The 19088-nt window shown below is 44.5% G+C and overlaps 1 protein-coding gene across 2 annotated transcripts; it reads left to right on the top strand.

Annotated features, from left to right (window-relative positions):
- The first annotated feature begins 9 nt into the window (after positions 1-9).
- Positions 10-18768, top strand: FERMT1 (FERM domain containing kindlin 1). 2 transcript variants are annotated; one of them, XM_064709802.1, is made up of 15 exons: positions 10-223; positions 3127-3300; positions 4728-4961; positions 6397-6543; positions 7083-7296; positions 7732-7834; positions 9006-9113; positions 9963-10094; positions 10237-10286; positions 12320-12444; positions 12997-13103; positions 13652-13873; positions 14877-15001; positions 16645-16786; positions 17841-18768. In XM_064709802.1, the coding sequence occupies exons 2-15, from the start codon at positions 3150-3152 to the stop codon at positions 18012-18014; spliced, it is 2034 nt and encodes a 677-aa protein (XP_064565872.1). In that variant the 5' UTR covers positions 10-223; positions 3127-3149; the 3' UTR covers positions 18015-18768. The 2 variants fall into 2 exon arrangements, with proteins under 2 accessions (XP_064565872.1, XP_064565873.1); XM_064709803.1 differs by lacking the exon at positions 3127-3300 and having other exon boundaries at positions 12-223.
- The last annotated feature ends 320 nt before the right edge of the window (positions 18769-19088 follow it).

Raw genomic sequence — 19088 nt, 5'->3', positions numbered from 1 at the left:
GGATGGGGTGCTGTCTGTGGGCAGCGGGCGAGCAGGACAGCCTGAGCACCGCTGGGGCGGGCAGCGCTCCGAGCCGCCTTCTCCCACCGCGGGCGGGCGGGCAGAGGGAAGCAGAAGGAAGGAGGGGCCGCTTCCCCCGCTCCTCCCTTGGCGCTCTCGGAGGCCAGGTGGTGGAGGCGAAGGGCGCGGGAGACGAGGGGACCGCTGCCGGCGGGAGCGGCAGGTGAGGAGCGCGGGGAGCGCGGGGCGGTGCCCGAGTGACCGGGCCCGGGGCACGGGGGCCGGTACGCGCTGCCCCTGCGGCGGGCGGCAGTGCCCAGAGCTGCGCCCCAGAGCCCGGGTTGTTTCTTTTACAGCCCTTCCGTGGGGCCGCCGGCACTTCCTCAAAGTGCAAGTGGCGCTGCCGAGGGTGCTGCGGGCCCCCCTGGCACCTCCGAGCTGCGCCAGGCACCAGAGAGAGACCTCGGGACCCCTCTTGACCTTAACCCCGCGTGGGTAGCGCCTGGCTCCAGCACGATTCACATCTTTCTCCGTTGAAGTTTGGGGCTGTGAGGGCTAAAATCTGCGGAGAGCTCGATGTGTAGAGCCACTGGTGCTTTTCGATAGCTGCGCTGGCCGCAGTGCGCCGCAGAAATCCCGAGTGGAGGCAGCAGTAGCCCGAGGACACGTTTCTGGCCTGTGTGATCCACCCGTGCCAGGCCTTGCAAGCTCCCACGTGGAGCCCGGGAGCCGGGGCACGTTCCCGAGCAGATCCAGGCTTGAGCTGGAGGCTGCAAGATGTGGAGCCCTGACGGTTTGGGTTTGGTTTGGTTTAATTCTGAGGGGTTCCTTGTCCTCGTCGCTTTGCTTGCCCCGTTTTCGAGCCCAGGCTTTGTTTGTGCTGCGTACTCCGGTAGATTTACAAGTGTTTGTGTTGCCTTATCTTCAAACTGAAACCTCCTGGTTGGAAGAGGAAGTGGAGAGGTAAAGAGCAGCTTTAGGGAATGATGGAGTGCCAGGATTAGTGCACTGAGGCCATGCTTTTCCAAGCTGCTGAAAGAAAGGGTTTCACCCACCCCTTGGGCTGCTCATTTTCACCCGTGTCAGCACAGGCATTTGTGTGCAGAATTAGATTGGGAAGTGAAACCTAATTTATAGATGCCCAAAAAAATCCAGATCAGTTCCTAAATGTTTTCGCTGGCCCAAGAGGGCAGATGAGACTGCTGCTTTTCTGTAACAATATTGGTTTATAGTGGAACAAGGGTGGGCAAAAGTAGAGTTCATCTGCCAGACTGCACCCCTGTGCTCCTGAAATAAAATCCCATAGCTCTCATCCTTTAGCCATGGATTACTTTTGAAGTTTTTTATTGATGCTTAGGAGCATGACTAGGGGCATTTTGCCCTTTCTATAGTCAGGAATTTTGTTTTGCCATCAATACATTGCAAGGACTGCTGTGCACCTTGTACTGCACTTGTGCTGAAAACCTCCCCTGCCTGGAGACCAGCTCGGGGTCTGGGTCTTGGGTGCTTTAGGAGAGCCACAGCCCTTCCCCTCCACAGGTACCCCCTGCTCTAGTGCATACCTAAGCTCATAAATCCATGTGGCACACGGCAGCACAAATTCAAAACCCTTTATCCCAGGGCAGGAAAGGCAGTGTTCCCAATGTCCAACACAATGCCTTTATTTACCGAGGCAAGCCAAGCAAACCTCTTGGATAAGTACCAACCCTTGTTGGTTTAGTAAGTGTTTAGTGTAAAGGTGTAGGCTGGCACATGCAAGAACCCAGTTAACAACAGGGCCTGCTCCATAGTGAGACTTGGGCTCTTGGAGCCACACAGTTAGGAAGCTGCAGCTCTCTGACTTTGGGCTCTCTGTGTGTGTCTGTAATTTTGGAACTTCAGGGCAGGCTCCCAGCCCCTTCCCAGTGAAACTCGCTGGTAAGGTGATTTCCCTCTAAAATGATGGCTTTGAGCAGGTCAGATTATTCATTTATAATGTCATTTGTTTAAGGGGAAATCCATCTAATCTTTAACACATACACATTCATTGCCTTTATGTTTGGAATCACTTTCCTTGTTAGTTGATTTTGTCATTATTACTTCATCTCTCTTATCTTTTTGACAATACATTTTGTAACAAAGTCATTGACATCAGGTTTTAAATTACTATGTGCTCATTTTTAAGAAGAACTACAACAGACTGTAACGTTGTTACATCTCTTCTGGCTTAGTTATTTTCTATGTTGAAAGCAGTCTGAGTAGGGCCCCTTCAGAGAGAGTCTGTGAGCTGGGCTCTCGTGTGTTGTTGAAAGTTTGCAATAAATGGAATTCATCCATTTTAGTGCCTATGCCTCAACTGCAAAGGCCTTTTTCAGGACAGAGAGCTGTCTCACTGCTTAAATATCACAAATCCTGCCTGCAGCATCAGTTACCTTATACCTACAAGCTCTTTCTTCAGCAGAGCCCAGCTGATGATAACCAAAGCTTCTTCTTGGAGCGTCTCCTGTAGTTTGGCTTGGCATGATTACTGTTCACCTGTCCTGGCAGGAGCCTGGTGGGATCTCAGACAATTCATCCTGCTGAGAAGGACACGTGCCTACATCCCTGTGCAAGTCAGCAGGAACTGCAGATGTGTGTCTGGATAATGCTGGCAGAGAGCCACTAAAGTTGTCTCCCTTTGTATGTACCCAAATAGGTAAAACTGCTCTCTGGATTTGGTCCCATGGGAGCAAGCTGGCAGAACTGCAAAAGTAAACTTGGATTTGCAGTAAAACTTAGAGCTCTAAGTGTACAAGTCAACAAAATGCCTTTGTTCCCTGTAGGCTTTACAGTGTCCAGGCTGGCAGATTAGCACTGGGTGGTGGGCAAACCCAGCTAAAACTGAGCTATATCTACCCAAATGGAGGCAACTGGGTTGGGGGCATGGCAAAATCAGAATGAAACCAAAAAATCCCACATTCCTATCTTGCAAGAGCAATTGCAGGAGCAGAGTCTGGTTCAGAGGTAACAAGATAACACTTCTGAAGTTCCTTCCAAGGCCGCTGTGAAGTCCTGGCAGCATGGAATGATGTTGAGACTGTGGAGAAATGCATTTGTTTCAGAGTGGAGGAGAAACATCCTGTTCGTTTGGTTGGTTTGCTTTTGCAGAGCTTACACAGACCTTTCCCAAGATGGTTTCCTCAAATGAATATGGGTCACACACCTGGGACCTCTTGCTGACAGTTGACCATCAACATGAAGGTGTAGATAAGAAATTTCCACTACAGGTCACAGGGGATCTTCATGTTGGAGGACTGATGCTGAAATTAGTAGAAAAAATCAGTGAGTAAAGACCTGCTTCATTTACAGTGTTACTAAATAATATGTGCATCTTTCCCTCTCTGAAGAAAAGTTTGTGTGTTTTGAAATGGTACTCCCCCATTTCTGTGTTACAGCACAATGTGTGGAGCTTTTTGTGGTTAGAAAACCAGAAACCCCTCCCTGTGTTCCACCCTCTGTGTTACCATAGTGCCAACAAAACTTTGGGGTTGCCTTTCAGTAGAAAAAATAATTAAACCAGACTACTTGAGTCCCTTTCCAGCAGGATGGTACAGCTGTGTGGTTTGGGGGGCAGGAGAGGTAGGTGATGCCCTGTTTATGCACCCAGGGCTGTCAGACAGGATCACTTGTTAAAAGGCACTTCAGGAGTTCCTGTCTCCTGTGCTGTTGCGGTGTTCCAACCTAAGTCTGAGCCATGGTATCCATTGCATAGACACAGTAGGGAAGAGCTGGGAAAAGCCAAGACTAGCCAAGTCAAAGTTGGGAAGTGAAAAGTAAAATCCCCTGTGTGCAGGGCAGCACAGGAAGAGAATGTGAGATCAGTTCTGTCACCCACTCTGCACACTTAGACACTCGGTTCAGCCGGAAACTGCCGGTAGCCGCAGTTTCCACTGAGTCAGAAGAACAATTCTTCACAGTATTCTTTTTTAATATTCAGCTGGTGTGAAAAGCTTTCTGTATTAATATTTAAAGCAAATCTGTAACTGACTTGTGTCAGCAGCTCTCTTGAGACACAGCTCTCACCAGGGCACCCCGAGATAGGACAGGGCTCTGCTGTGTTGTTTATGGACATGCTGAGGAACAGCCTCTGCCTCATGGAGCTGGTGAGGAACAAGGATTGATGCAGAGACTGAAACAGCTTGGCCAAGATCACACAGAAGCTTTACCTGCTACTACATATTGACATCTGGGAAGTTATCTTGGAATTCCCATGGAATTAAGAGCAGCAATACTTTTATCTCTCTCCTTGTGCACCTGCTGCTACTCAGCTGTGTGTCACCAAGACTTCCATGGAATTGAAGCTGGTTCTTAACACTGAGATGAGCTGCTCAGTGCTGCTGCCAGGAGGCAGTGGAGGAGCTTGTGCCCATCTGGGTGACAGGAGATTTTGTAGGAGGATTTTCAGCTTGCACTGACAAGTTCTGAGCTGGAACCCTTTGTTGTTAGTCCTTATCCCAGCACAATCCCAGCAGCATTGCACCACAGGTAGCACCAGATTCAGGAGCTGTTCTTTCCCCATGGATATCCACAGACTAAGGCAGTGCCACAGTCAGCACCTAGGTTAGATCTTCAGGGAAAACAAAGCTGGTTCTCAGTGACTGCCACAAGAATTCAGCAAACAGGCTCTAGGTTGGGACCTGTAGTTTCCAAATCAAATGTTTGGTATATTTGCTCCATAGTTTGTTAGTAACCATTTTGTATTTTCCTAGAAATAGCACAAGATTGGTCAGACTATGCTTTCTGGTGGGAACAAAAGAAATGTTGGCTTCTGAAAACCCACTGGACACTGGATAAATGCGGGGTGCAGGCAGATGCTAAGCTGATCTTCACTACTCAGCACAAAATGCTGCGGCTTCGCTTGCCAAACATGAAGACTGTGAGACTGAAAGTCAGCTTCTCTTCCATGGTGTTCAAAGCTGTCAGTGACATCTGCAAAATGCTCAGTAAGTAAAGATAAATCTCCCCTGGCAACTAAGCTGGAGCATTTATTGGTGACTTTGTTTTGATGTGAAGTCCTTCCTCACAAAAGTGTTTATCTCAAAGAGAAATGTGAGACAGGTTTTTGGTGGGTTCAGTATGCAGTGCATGTCAGTGGTTCTTTGTGATAAGTGATGCAAGCACTGTCAGCAATGTGTCCCACGAGCTGCAGGAGTACTGGATAGTCAAAGCTGGCAGTTTTTAGGAATCTTTGTCCTCCTGCAGCAGGACTTGGTCCTGATTGTTCTGTGACAGTCACTAAGAGCGTAAGATTATCAGTGTCCTACACCAGCCTTCACCACAGGCAATTTTACTGGTATCAACTGATTTATCATCTATTTTCACTAACATTAATAATATCCAACTCTGCCTATATGTGTTCACTTCAGATGTAGCACGTTTTAAATGTTCAAGACTTCTGTATGCCCAGATCTGTTCAGGTCAGGGCCCATCTAAGAACCCCAGCCCAGCCCATGAATGTCTCACAGCACTGAGTCCCCCACTCTTCCCAAAAATGGGGCATTTCCAAGCAGAGGGTTTGGAGCATGCCAGATGTGTGCCTGTGACCAATGGGAGTCAGTTGAGTCTACAAGCAGCCTTCGAAATCCCTTTGGTTTAGGGTAAAAATAGGGATTCAATTTCTCATCTTAATTTAGATCTTCAGAGCTTACACTCATCTTCAGAAGGGATTTACTGCCTCATATTGATCCACTTTCAATTTCATCTCCTAGCAGTAGATTGTGAAAGGAGCAATGTCTTTATTATACCTAACAACTCTCATATAATGATGCCATAATTGTCCAACTGGCATCTGGCCAAATTAAATGTTTCTACATTTTCCCTCCAGGTTGAGTCAGTACAGAAACACTGTAACTTTAAATGAGTGAATACTGTCAAAAATGTCTTTGCTTACCCCAGGGTAAAAGTGTTTTTCAGAAATGAAGGGCCAGGTTTGTGACTGGAAATACCTGTCTGGATTAGTAGTGCATTAGAGAACAGTGAGAACCAAGACAGAATCTTGTATGAGAAATGCATTGAATAATAAAAGGCATGAACCTCAATTACAATGGTTCTTGCTTATCCATAATTCAGATATTTCACAGAGGTTATTATGCTCACAGGTGACTGCAGAGCTGTTAGGGAGAAAGAGCTTTTTCCTGGCATTCTAAAATGCAGTTACACTTCCTACAAAAGGAGATTTAAATCCTGTCCAAACTCACTCTTACAGCCCAAAGTCTTTGGCCTTGTTATAGAATTAGTGGATTTTCTACAGCTTCTACTTTCAACCTGCTAAAAATAAAGTCCAGATTGCAACATGAAGCTTCCTGAAATGCTGTTACCAACCATGGGTGCTCTTTTGGATGTAATCATCTTGCTTCACTTCCCAAACTGCCTCTGTAGATATCAGGCGGCCAGAAGAACTCTCTTTGTTGAAGCAATCAGAAGGCACACTCAAAAAGAAAAAGAAAAAAGACAAGAACAGCAAAGAACCAGCTACAGAAGATATTTTAAACCTGTGCAACTCTCCAGTGAGTTCTGGATTACCAGGTAATGAAAAATCAATATGATTTTATTGTTCTGACTGGAAATCAGAAGGAGGAAGAAATTCTTTGTTACACAAAGGAGGCCAGTTTCATGTAGGATGGTCTCGGAGACACAGTGGGCCTGAAATCAGTGGCTTCAGGAAATCTCCAATATGTCAGTATTTCCCTGTTGTCCCTAGAAATCATTTCTCATTGATATGAGAAAGGCCACACTAGAAAACAGATTGTGGCCCTGCACACAGGATGTGCTGCTGCCCTTTGAAAAAGAGGGACAAGAATTAAAATATTCATGAAATTTGGCAACCTGCAAGGAAAATGAGGAATAAAGGCTTGAAAGCATGTGTTTCCTGTGTCCAACACAAGTGAGATCTCACAGAGCAGCAAAGAGCATTTCTGTCCCTGAGGTCACTCACCTGTGAAAGGACAAGGGCAGCTGCAAACAGCAGAGATAGGAGACTGTCCTGAAAGCAAAGGGTTTTTATGATGGGAAGTAGTGGACAGGACCATTTTTCATGGCAATAACGTGATGCTCTTAACTTGCAGCCAATTCAGGTTTGTACAGCAAGACCATGACGCCCATTTATGATCCTGTCAGTGGCTCTCCAGCTTCCTCCACCGTGACCTGGTTCAGTGACGGCTCCGCGGCTGAGCAGAGCTGCAGCGTCCTGGCCCTCAGCCAATCCCCCTGCTCCCCAGAGATGCTGGCAGAGATGTACCAGCCACGCACTTTGGCTGACAAAGCCAAGCTCAATGCAGGGTAAGGTGCCTCTCTGAAACCCTTTGGGTTCAAAATGAGGAGTGGTGGCATTGTGCAGGCTCTGGACTCAAGTCTGTTGTTAGATGAGGGCAAATTCATTTGAGCACAGTGGGCACAGCTAAAGGACAGTTTGGATAGCAAACTCCAAAGGCTTTAGGTAGACAGTGGAAAGAGATGTGGATAAGTTCAATAATTTTGCATTAAAAGCAGGTGACTGAGTTCTGCACAAGTAAACATTGCTTATTGTATATACACAGAAAATGGAAGTTGGAAATCTATATGAATGCTCCACCTTCTCGAGTTACATGAATTTCCCCTAGATTCAGAGGAATTAGAGCTGTTTGTTCCTACTTTTGTTTCACAATTGCGCTGGAGCTCTGCAGGTGTGATGGTTTCTCCTGTACAGATGGATCTGTGGGTTGTTTTCTTCCACAGCTGGCTGGATTCATCTCGATCACTTATGGAACAAGATGTTCAGGAGGAAGATCAACTTCTTCTACGCTTTAAATATTACACTTTCTTTGATTTGAATCCCAAAGTAAGAGCCTTGGTTTTATTGCTATTCATTGTTTGCCTGTTTTCATGTCAAGGAGCTATACAGCAATATAGAATATATATAGCTCCATGTAGAATTTTAGCTGGATTTGTAACAAGCCCTTCAGAGAGATCAAATTCAGCTTTTCTCCCTCAGCTATGGCTGCTCTGTTACCCTCTGGACACTGAATTGCTGTTCCCCACATGAAATGAGGTCTTACATTTAAAGATGGGATCTGAAGAGCACCAGAAACAGTATCCCTGTTTACAGAGGGTACAGAGGGGCTGCTTTACTTTCTGCATCTCTTTTAACAGGAAAAAATTAAGGGAAGACTAGACTAGCAGTATGCTAAATGACGTAAGGAGTCTTGGTTTTGAAATTTGGCTTTACAATTGCATTAATATTGCACTGTCCTCGTTGAATTTCACAGCTTTTCTGGGCTGCAGCCCTCAGAAGAAATCAGGGCACTTTCCAGTTTATTTGGCATGTTTTTGGGTGAAATGGCACCCCCACTAAAATCCAGGTACATGTCTCAACTTCAGCAGCCCAAACATTTCCCTTCTCTGCCCCAGCCAGCCCTGGAGCCATAGGATGAAATGCCCAAAAGAGCTTCAGGCAACCAAATATCTCTCCTCTGCTGGGAGAGGTCACACTCCAAGGTTTGCCCTCCCATCACCTACATTTCAGCAGCTCTGGGCCTTGAACATTTCTGTGAGTCACTTCAGCTTATTAACCAAGTAGATAATAAGGAGTAATCACTATCCAAAAACCAGCTAGTGAATTAAAGCAGGTCTGGCAAATCTCAAGCCAGTGCAAAGCCAGACAGAACCAGAAGTGAAAAAGTCAAGAGCAGAAGAAAGGAAATGAGGAACTAGAGAGTTCTGCAGGTCACATTTGAGTCAGCTGTGTCACGTGAGTGTGGTCTCACATTTTGGTTACACCAGTCCAAGGCTTCCTTCAAAAGGGGATGTTGGGCCTCACCTTCTGCCCCGGCCAGGGGCTCCTGGTTGGTTTTGGGTAGGTTGAGCCAGCCGTGGGAGCAGGCACACAATCTCAGGAGCTGGTACGGGGCAAGGAGGGAGCAGAGGAAGGAACCAAGGCCAGAGAACTGTGGATCAGCTGCAGCTGGCCCGAGGCTGTGCCTGAGCCCCTGGGTGCTGTCCCTTCCCTGCAGTACGACGCCGTGCGCATCAACCAGATCTACGAGCAGGCGCGCTGGGCCATCCTGCTGGAGGAGATCGACTGCACCGAGGAGGAGATGCTCATCTTCGCTGCACTGCAGGCACGTACCCCAGCCCGGGGCTAAAGCTGCTCCCCCAACAGGCAGGCACAGGTTAGGACAAGGCCAGGACACAGCCCAGGAGCTCTGCTGGGATTGGGGTCTGCTCCTGGGGTGAGAAACACTCAGCAGCAGCCATCAGCTAAAGCAGCTGAATTCGGTGGCAGCACTAACACCATTAGTCACACAATTATGGAAACAGTTACTAACATTATCTGCATTACTAACATTATCTGCACTTTGATATCAGTATTAGTATGAAGTGTGGCTTCCCGTACCAGCTACCATCCCTTCATCTCTTCTTCCTGAAATTCCTGCAATACACCGTGTGTACACCATGTGAACATCTCCCAACAGCCAGGAAAATGCCACAGCACAATGTGAAGATAGGGACACTATGGAGTACTTGGGAATTGAACATGACTGAGCATGGCTTAGTCTCTGACCATAGGTAATAAAGCACAAACTTGCTTAATAATCAATTCCTTCCTTTTAAATGCAAACAGAGCTGCCAAGAATTCACAGCCTGTCACTGCAGAGCACCAGAGCACTTTGCTTCCAAGTTCCCACCTTGTATGGATGGCAGGAGTAGGGATCCACACGTAGCAGCCTCCCAGAGCAGGGGCAATTATTCAGCAGAGAAATAAAAACACTGATCATTAGAACAGGAAACCATTAGAGCCATTGCACAGGAGCCACAGTGGCCATGGCTGTTTCCTTGGGAAAAGCCCTGATTGCTGCAGAACTTCACACAGTTCTCCAAGACCCAGGAGACCCAATGATCTGTTTTGAAACACTGTGATTGTGTGTTGATAATTGCTGCATTGACTATTGGATGCTGTTTTATTTTAGTACCATGTAAGCAAGTTATCATTATCATCAGAGACACAAGATTCCACCTGTGAGTCAGAAGTGGATGAAGTAGAAGCCGCCCTTTCCAATCTGGAAGTGACACTGGAAGGTGGAAATAAAAGCAACATTTTGGTATGTCCTTTGGGATCCCAGAATAATTTCTTTTGCTGTGCCAGATCTGTTGACTCTCATGAGCCTTCCTGGTTCTTGATTTTTTTAACAGCTGATTAAAGAGTGCATTGTACTAAAATTGTTCCTTATTATTCCTGATTAGGAGGACATCACAGACATCCCAAAACTCGCTGATAATCTCAAGCTAGTTAGGTGAGTTGTTAAAATTAACAATAAAACATACAAAACCAAAAGCTTACCCTTACAAGAGATCTCTTGAGTTTTTCATTCTAATCTAACAGTACATGTGGCAGTAATAAATTGACAAATCCCCCAGATAGGTCTAACCAGCCTAATGATATTCTCTTCCAGTCTTTCTCTTCCTGTTTCTGACAGTGTTGCTTGGCAAATCTCTGCCACTCCTGGGATGCTGGGTAGCTGTGTTTGCACTTATTAAAGACCCTGCTGTCTGTATTTCCTAGTGCTCCTCAGTCATCATCTCTAAACAAAGCAGCCTAAGTTTTATTTTCAATCATATTTACCTTTTTTTTCCCACTAAGACACCAGAAGAAACTTGCAGTTCTCCCTGAGAAGAATTTCTGAAAGTAACCCCAGGGAATGTATTTTTTGAACAAAAGGAACATCCAAATTACCCCTTTCGTACTGAACATGGAGTCTGTTTTAATATCACAATGGGTTTCTGTGATCCCATTGTAGTATCTTGTTTTATGGGTGATTTAATGACTGTAGAGACCTCAAGTCTGTAATGCCTTTTATCACAAAACAGTCTTTGTGTTTTACAGAGATAAAGTGTTCTGGTTTATAAGTATTTATCAGATTCATCCGTTGACAGATGGTATTTTTAATCTAGGAACTGAAAACTGCACCTGAAAAATTTTAACTGTTGTTAACTGCTAACAATTGTTAATTATTAATTTCCAATTTGGAATTTTATTTGACATTCTTATTATGAAGGTGGCTTAAGGTGAAAGGGAATTAAGGCTTTTAACAATGGGTTATTTATTTTTCCCCAGCAGTAGAACAGTTTGCTTTTATAAGAATTCAGCAGTTATTTATCATCATGAAAAGGTTCCTATATAAATTATAAAGCCTAAGGCACTGTGGAATCCAGGTATTCTTCAAACAGCAACACTTTGTGGCTGTAATTATTTGATTAACTGTAAACCTGGATGCAAAGCTGTGCATGTCCCAATGCTTCCTGTGGTGAACTTTTATTCCTATTTATTCACAGTATGCACCACAGTAAATGCTGCTTTCAGGTGGGGACAGTATTGTGGAGAATTGCAACATTTTTTTCAAAAACAAGAAGAAAAAGCTTTCTAAAATTTTTTCAGCAACTTTTTCAGGGATATAAAATAATTTTATCTGTCTAAAAAAATTATAGTCCCTTATTTTTGAAGAATGTAGCTGTATTGGAAAACTAAAAACCAAATTATTTGGTAGTTTTGAAAATATAAGGTTTTTTAATTAAAACATAAAAATTGCCATTTTCTAGAAAGGATTCTAAATTAGTATTTTTAGAGAGGGTCTGGGGATATACAATGAGAGTATATAGTTCTATATTTTTTGTACCATCCTCTTAGATTTAAAGGGAAACACTGGATTTTTTTTCTTTTTTCTTCTTTTTCACTTCATTGGTGACCTTTGTCACTAACCATGAAGTATTTCTCCACTCAAATTTTCTCTACTCAAATGCTAACACCTCTGGTTTTCTGTCCTGGAGGGCCACAAAGCTTCTGTAAACTTAGTGAAGAAATAGAGTTTTGTTGTGTTAGATATGATTCAGATTAAGCCAGAAAAGCTGATCTCTGCTTCTTTAGAATGAATATTAGTTGGTTTTATGGGGGAAGGTATTCAAGATAAGGCAAGAAGGTATTCAAGATATGAAAAACTGATGCAAATTCATGGTAATAAATCAGGGTTACATTTGTGCTACTGAGTTCATGGGAAGGATTAGCCTGTTAGAAGGGAATGGCTTTGATTAGGAATGGAGGAAATAAATGAGAAGAAATCCCAGATGGGATTCAGGTAAAATCTGGAGTAAAAACCATGCCCACACCTGGGATAACCTAGACTGGATCCAGGCATTTCCCACCCCCTCAGAGGTGTCATAACCAACCAAAGCCATGGGTATGGCCTTCAATTTCAGAGGCTCTGCAGTGTTTGTGAGGGTTAGCAATATAATGTGATGAAATAAACCAATGGGATTTCTTTTTTTCTGGTAGGCCCAAGAAGCTGGCACTCAAAGCTATCAAGACATACTGGTTTGTCTTCAGAGACACTTCAATATCTTATTTTAAAAACAAGGAATCTGCACAGGGAGAGCCTATTGATAAACTAAACCTGAAAGGTAGGAATTCTCCTTTCTTTGGTTTTTCTTTTGCATCTGTCAAGTGAATAAAACAAATCCCTGCTAGAGTCAGGAAGGCAAGCACAGCAGCATTTGCCTGGGAGCTTTTTCAACTCCTGAGCCTCCTAAGCAGGCAGATTGCACCTGCAGAAGAGGCTTACACAGAAAGGATTCAATAGTTTAACCTGAGCTGGGATTATCAGAGCCTGATTTGTAAAATCCCCTGCACTGCTGCCTCTCCCAGCAGCTCCTCTCCACTTTGAGTGCTGAGCATTTCCTCAGAGCAGGTGAGGTTTGGGAGCACTCCCATCCTTTCACTCCCACGTGGGCTCACGTGCTCCCTGAGCTCAGAGCACTCATCACCCTGGCAAGGCAGGCAGGCAGTGAAAAAGGAACAAAACCCTTTCATTAGGGCCTAAGCTTCAAAGCCTTGGCCCTTAGTCTCAAAGAACAACAACCACAAAGCACTGTTCCTTAGTGTTAAAGCAGTAATTAAAGCTACTGATATAGTAATGAAATAAATTCATTTCCTTCTGATTCCCTGTGATCTAGGATGTGAAGTTGTACCAGATGTAAATGTTGCAGCGAAGAAGTTTGGAATCAAGTTACTAATTCCTGTTGCAGATGGCATGAATGAAGTATATTTAAGATGTGATAATGTGAGTAATAAGACAAGAGAAAATTTGAATTCAAGATTTATGGCAGATTGTCCTGCTCCAGAATTTGTATAGAAAAATGAGGATGCTGCAGAGAGTTAATTGTCTAAATCTTTAGAAAATTTAAGAATGATGTTGTGACCTAACAAATACATAATTGTTAAATACATAATAAGGACACTAAGTCATCTTGTGCTTACCATCAGGCTGGTAGGAAAAAAGCCAGAACAAACTATCAAAAAATAAAAGGAATTTACAGTATTTTGTTCCAGTGTTGTCAGAGAATTGAAGTTTGGATTTTGTTTTCTTTTTTCTTAATTAGAACTCTCCCTGTTCAGATGAGGAGAGCATGATAAGGATCTTACATTAGTTTTCAGTTTATGTATCAGATCAAATTGTGTAAAAAGTGTTCAGAACACCAGTCATGCAATAAAATGTCCAAGAGAATCTATTTCAAGGTAGTGGATTTCTTAGCAAATGTAAAGCCTGGGTGTAGCTGGAGCCAGTCCAGCCAGGAAGGAAGAAAGAACAAAGCCCTGTCTGTGTTGCAGGAGGATCAGTACGCCCGGTGGATGGCTGCCTGTGTTCTGGCCTCCAAGGGCAGAACCATGGCCGACAGCTCCTACCAGCCCGAGGTGCAGAAGATCCTTTCCTTCCTGCAGATGAAGAACTGGACCATGTGTTCCCAGGCTGCCTCTGAGCCAGAGAATGTGGATATGAAACCTGAGTGCTTCGTCTCTCCACGCTACACCAAAAAATTCAAGTCCAAGCAGGTACCTGAGTGTGGCTGCTGGCTGGGCGGGGGCCATGCCAGGGGTGCTCTGGGATGAGGCTGGATCAAAGCAGCACTTGGAAGCCACCAGGACAACTCCCTGCAGCAGTCCTTTGGCCCTTTACAAGAGGCCTTTTCTTCAGATGTGTTGAGAATTTAGCTGCTAGAGAATAGAAAATTACAAAGTTGTGGCTAATTCCAAGTCCTGCACCTGCATAAATAGCAGTGTCCTTAGAGCCTAGCTGTAGTAAGATGACAAACAGTGAAAGAGACATGAGAAAAGAGAGATGTAACCCCTCAAGAATAAAGAAGAGTTCATAGTATAGTTTAACCAATAGATTGCTTAGCTTACAAAATATTCATAAGCTTATTATTTGCTGTATAAGTGTTTAATATTTTCTTCAATAAACTAAACAAAAAAACCTAAGAGACCAAGACCAGACCAAACCTGAAAGCCCATGATAAACCAACTAGTGTCCTAGTCCCCTTCCTTCGACACAGATGGACACAGGGACAGGTGTTCTGGCACCTCTCCTCCATCCATACCCTGGCTTAAGTCACCCATGCTGTTCTGCTCCTGCTAACACTGCTCCTTCCTGAAAGTCTCTTCAGAGTAGCAAAGGGAGCATTTTAAGGACTGGAAGCCACTGTTTCCATCTGAATCAGCAGGGTCTTTGGGTCCTCTTGTGCTTCAAGTCTTTCCTTGCTCTGCACCTAATTTCTTGTGCTGCTGTTGCTGTGCAAGAGCTCAGCCTGCCTGTCCTCAGGAGGGTCCCCAGAGCAGGGTGGGGAGCCAGGGCAGTGCCTCACAAACCCAGACCTGAGACCTTGCTGTCCTCTGCACTTGGGATGTGTCCCCAGGTGCCCTCTGTGCTGCATCTGCACAAACAGTGACAACAAAGTGTTGAACACAGCACAGACCTCATGATTTCTGATTTAGTGAAAGCAACGGGATTTTTGTTCTCCAGTCAGCTGAAAACTTTCTCTCTTCCTGTGTTTCCCAGCTGACTGCCCGAATTCTGGAAGCCCACCAAAACGTGTCCCAGATGTCCCTGGTGGAGGCCAAGCTGCGTTTTATCCAAGCCTGGCAGTCCCTGCCTGAGTTTGGTTTGTCCTACTACGTTGTGAGGTAACTGCACTCTCACATCAAGCTGCCATAGCGAGTTCATGCTCAGTGATTTGCAAGAAGTTCTTTGACACCTTGTTCCAAGAACATTTTCTGGTTTTCCCCCAGAGATTTCTTTTAATTTTAGTGATTTCCATACTGCTGGTTTTGCTATAGGAGTAGCCCCCAGTATCTCCATTCCTGGAGTGAGACTCTGCATCACATCTGCCTTGGTACAGACCTCTGGGTTCAGCCTGAATAATCTCTCACTAGCATTAAACCCTTATTGTCATAAACTCTCCAAAATGTATAAAATGCCTGTCTAATTGGTGTGCTCAGGTTTGCAGGATGTGTTCACTCTGACCCTTGCTCATTGCAACATGATAAAACGCTAATTCCTTTTGTATTTCATTAAGAAAACAGCAAATTATCCATTTTTAAGGCTAATCTGGAAGAGCAGTGAGCACAAGAAAGGTCCCATTGTGTTCACAGCAGCTTCCTTGGACACAGCAGAGGTCTGACCTGCAGCCTCTTGACAAAACACCAAAAAGCTGAAAATTACTGACACAACCATACTCAGAGGCACCTTCCTTAATTTATGTTTAGCACCCCTTCCAGTGCTGGTTAGGAATCATCTGGGGTACAAACTGATCTGCACTACTGACCTGTGACTTCCCAAAATCCAGTGGCCTCATGTGAACTGTGATCGTGCTGGGCCTTGGATGTCCCAGGTGCCAGACTGTGCCTGGCAGTCACTTGAGAGAGCCCTGCTTGTTTGGAGCCAGAATTCTCCCTGAATTCCATGCCCAAAAATGGTCCCTGATCCTGTTGAATTTACTGCCACAGGTACAGATTTTTTGCCCCATCTGTCACCTTTAATCCTGTTAAAGACACAAACAAACCCAACACCTAAACTGCATTTTGTAGTGGTGAATTGCTGCAAACTGCTGGGCAGAATCTCAGTGGGGCATTAAGCAAAGCACAAATTGTGTCACAAATTTTCTCCCTGAGGTCCAGCTGCATCTAAAGAGAGAAGGTTCACAAACAGGATCACAAATACTGAAAGTACTCACAGCAGGCAGAGGAGATTTCTTCCAGCTTTCAGCATGAAGGTAGAGGAAGGTTGTTTCTCTTCCTAGCTATTCCCAACTCAAAAAATTCTGTCTCCCAAAGATTTTGATGCTTTTGTATTTATTTTTCATCTCTAATCAGATGAAAGTTGAAACGCTAAAATGCCTCAGTAATTTTGTAATGTGATATACTCAAAAACAGGTATATATCAGTTGTTTTGATTATATCATTTAGGTTAATATAGGTTAATATAACTAGAGGAACATGTTTCAACATTAGAGAAATGAAGCAACAAAAATTATTGTTGGCATTTTTTCCAGTAAAAATATAATCCAGTTCATGTATTTGGGAAGAACAGTATTTTTTAGCAGGAAACAATGAAATGGAAAGATTTCCATCTTACACCATGGCTCAGCAGCCTGCACTTTTGCTTTATAACAAATCCTGTTGAAAAGATGAGTCCAAGCCCTCCTCAATCCCAGCTGTTGTGACTTTTCCCACGTTTTCTGCACTTCCAGAGGAGAGCAGCTGAAATGTTTCTCTAGCCAGAAACCATTGCAAAGCAGATCTGCTCAGAGGCTTTGGGTTCTTTTCAGGTTTAAAGGAAGCAAGAAGGATGATGTGCTTGGGGTGTCCTACAACAGGCTGATACGGATAGACATGGCCACAGGAGATCCCATCACCACGTGGAGGTTCTCCAACATGAAGCAGTGGAATGTGAACTGGGAAATCCGCCAGGTAAACCTGGGACAGCTCTGCCCTCAGCCCTTGCATTTCACACACTCAGGGATGCCTTCAGAAAATATCTTCAAGCCTCACTGAAAAGATTTTGAACGTGTGGTGACATGTTAGTCAATAAGCTGTCTGTAGTTTTTCTTAGTAGTCAGAAATCAGAAATGAGATGATCACCAGTTTTAAAGGTTCCTACCAAGCTTGCTCTTGACAAGTTGCCCTTGATTTTGATGGGATGAAATAGAGACTCCAAGGTGAATTCCCACATGTTGTGTTTACTTCTCTGTCAGTAAAAATCTCATTTTAATCTCATGCATCATCCTCTACATGGTGGTGGTTCAGTTTCTATTGCAGACTGAGGCTACAGGAGCCCAGTTTGTCTTTCAAGTCCCAAACTGAGATTGCAGGGCTGCAACTCTGTGTCCATGTGTGGTCCCTGATTTGGGGCTTCAAAGCTTAAATCCACCTCTACAAATTGTAGATTTCTGGGGTGAAACTGATGTAAATTGAAGCAGCCTGGAAACTGTTCCTGCTTATGGAGTTTTGCAGCAACCAGGAGAGATCAGATACCCTCCCTACTGCTCTCCTGCAGTACTCCCTGCACCTGGAATTCTGGGCTGTGTTTACATAAATCCCTCTCAAAAAAAGGCAGAATCCACAATGATCAACTAGGCTCAGTTAGCTGCATTTTAGAGCTAAGAGTAGCTGGAATCAAAACCGGGACCCCAAAGGCAGATTTAAGGTCAGCACATAACAATGGGCAGATTAAATATTATTCATTAGACAAAGAGTCAGGAGTGCCATTCCTGCTCTTCCCAGCGCTCACTTCATATCCCATTGGGAAAAAGCTTAAAGATTTTGTTGCCTGCTTGACCAAGCAAAAATATTTCACCACCAGAGGGCCCTGCTGTAGCAGCAAATCCAAACCCAAGCAGGCCCAGAACTCTTGGTTGGCAGGGGCAGGCAGTGCTTTATCGGTGTTTGGGATCCAGCGGTGTTCTCACTCTTCTCTTTCTCCCAGCCTCTCTGTGTCTCATTTTACCACATCTCTTGTCCTTAGGTCGCCATCGAGTTTGACCAGAATGTGTCCATTGCTTTCACGTGCCTGAGTGCAGACTGCAAAATCATCCACGAGTACATTGGGGGCTACATCTTCTTGTCAACACGTTCCAAGGACCACAATGAAACGCTGGATGAAGAACTCTTCCACAAATTAACTGGAGGTCAGGAATGAGATGGAGTAAACTCTTCCCACTGCCTGCTTCTTTTTAGCTAAGACTACCAGAGATTAAACAAAAATATCTCTGTTAGTTGCTGGCTACTAATTGGTGTTTGTGTCAGTCTTGTACTATGACTGGGATGGTTTACAGCTTTTGTTAAATACTGATGTCAGTTTTGTTAAATACTTAAGGTCACTGGGTGCAGTTTGGCAACTCCATCATCAATCCTTGAGAAAATGGAATCATCTTTGTTTTCCTTTTTGTACAGCTCAATGTTTTTAAACCAAGATTGTCCAGCCACTGGACAGTTTTTTAACCTAGTACTTTTAATTTCAGCTATCTGTTTGGGTATCCAGAACAAGTAACTTGAGGATATGGTACAGTGAATTCTCTTCTCTGTTACAGCCAGGCAACTTCCATTGTTAAACTGGCAATTGTTAAAGAGCCCAGCATTTATCAGAACTAAGGCTGAATAAATATGTATTTTAAAGCTCCACAGTTTGTCTAACGTTTACCCTGAGAACACAGAACATTCCAAAGTCTTGCAGACAAAGCTATTGGAACTCCTGTAGTGGTTACTCAGTTGCTCAAAAATGTAGAACCCATGTCCACCTTCATCCACTGAAGTGGTTTCCTGAAAGCCACAGAGCGTTCATCTTGGCAACACTGGACCCAAAAGGTTCATCTTTTGAGGAACATTGTTACTTACCTGGCTGGAAAATGTGCTTTAGAAACTATCTAAAACTATTAAAGAGGCCTCTGAGTGTGTTTCTATTTCTGTCCCTGTTACTGTTTCACTGTGACATCTCCCTGAGCTAAGCAGCCCATGTGAGGTTCTGAAAAGCCTGTAGGAATTATTTCACATGTGTGCAAATGCCAAGAGTGATGCTCGGAGGGCTGGAGCCCCTGAGCTCTGGAGACAGGCTGAGAGACGGGGGTGCTCAGCCTGGAGAGGAGAAGGCCCTGGGGAGACCTGAGAGCCCCTGGAAGGGCTGGAGAGGGACTTTGGCCAAGGGCACACAGTGATGGGACAAGGGGGAATGGCTTCCACTGACAGAGGGCAGGGCTGGATCGGACACTGGGGAGAA

This window comes from Zonotrichia leucophrys, chromosome 3, assembly GCF_028769735.1.
Source record: "Zonotrichia leucophrys gambelii isolate GWCS_2022_RI chromosome 3, RI_Zleu_2.0, whole genome shotgun sequence".
In the NCBI taxonomy this organism is placed as follows: domain Eukaryota; kingdom Metazoa; phylum Chordata; class Aves; order Passeriformes; family Passerellidae; genus Zonotrichia; species Zonotrichia leucophrys.
The sequence above is the reverse complement of the archived record's forward strand: the minus strand, read 5'-3'. Positions and strand labels throughout refer to the sequence as shown.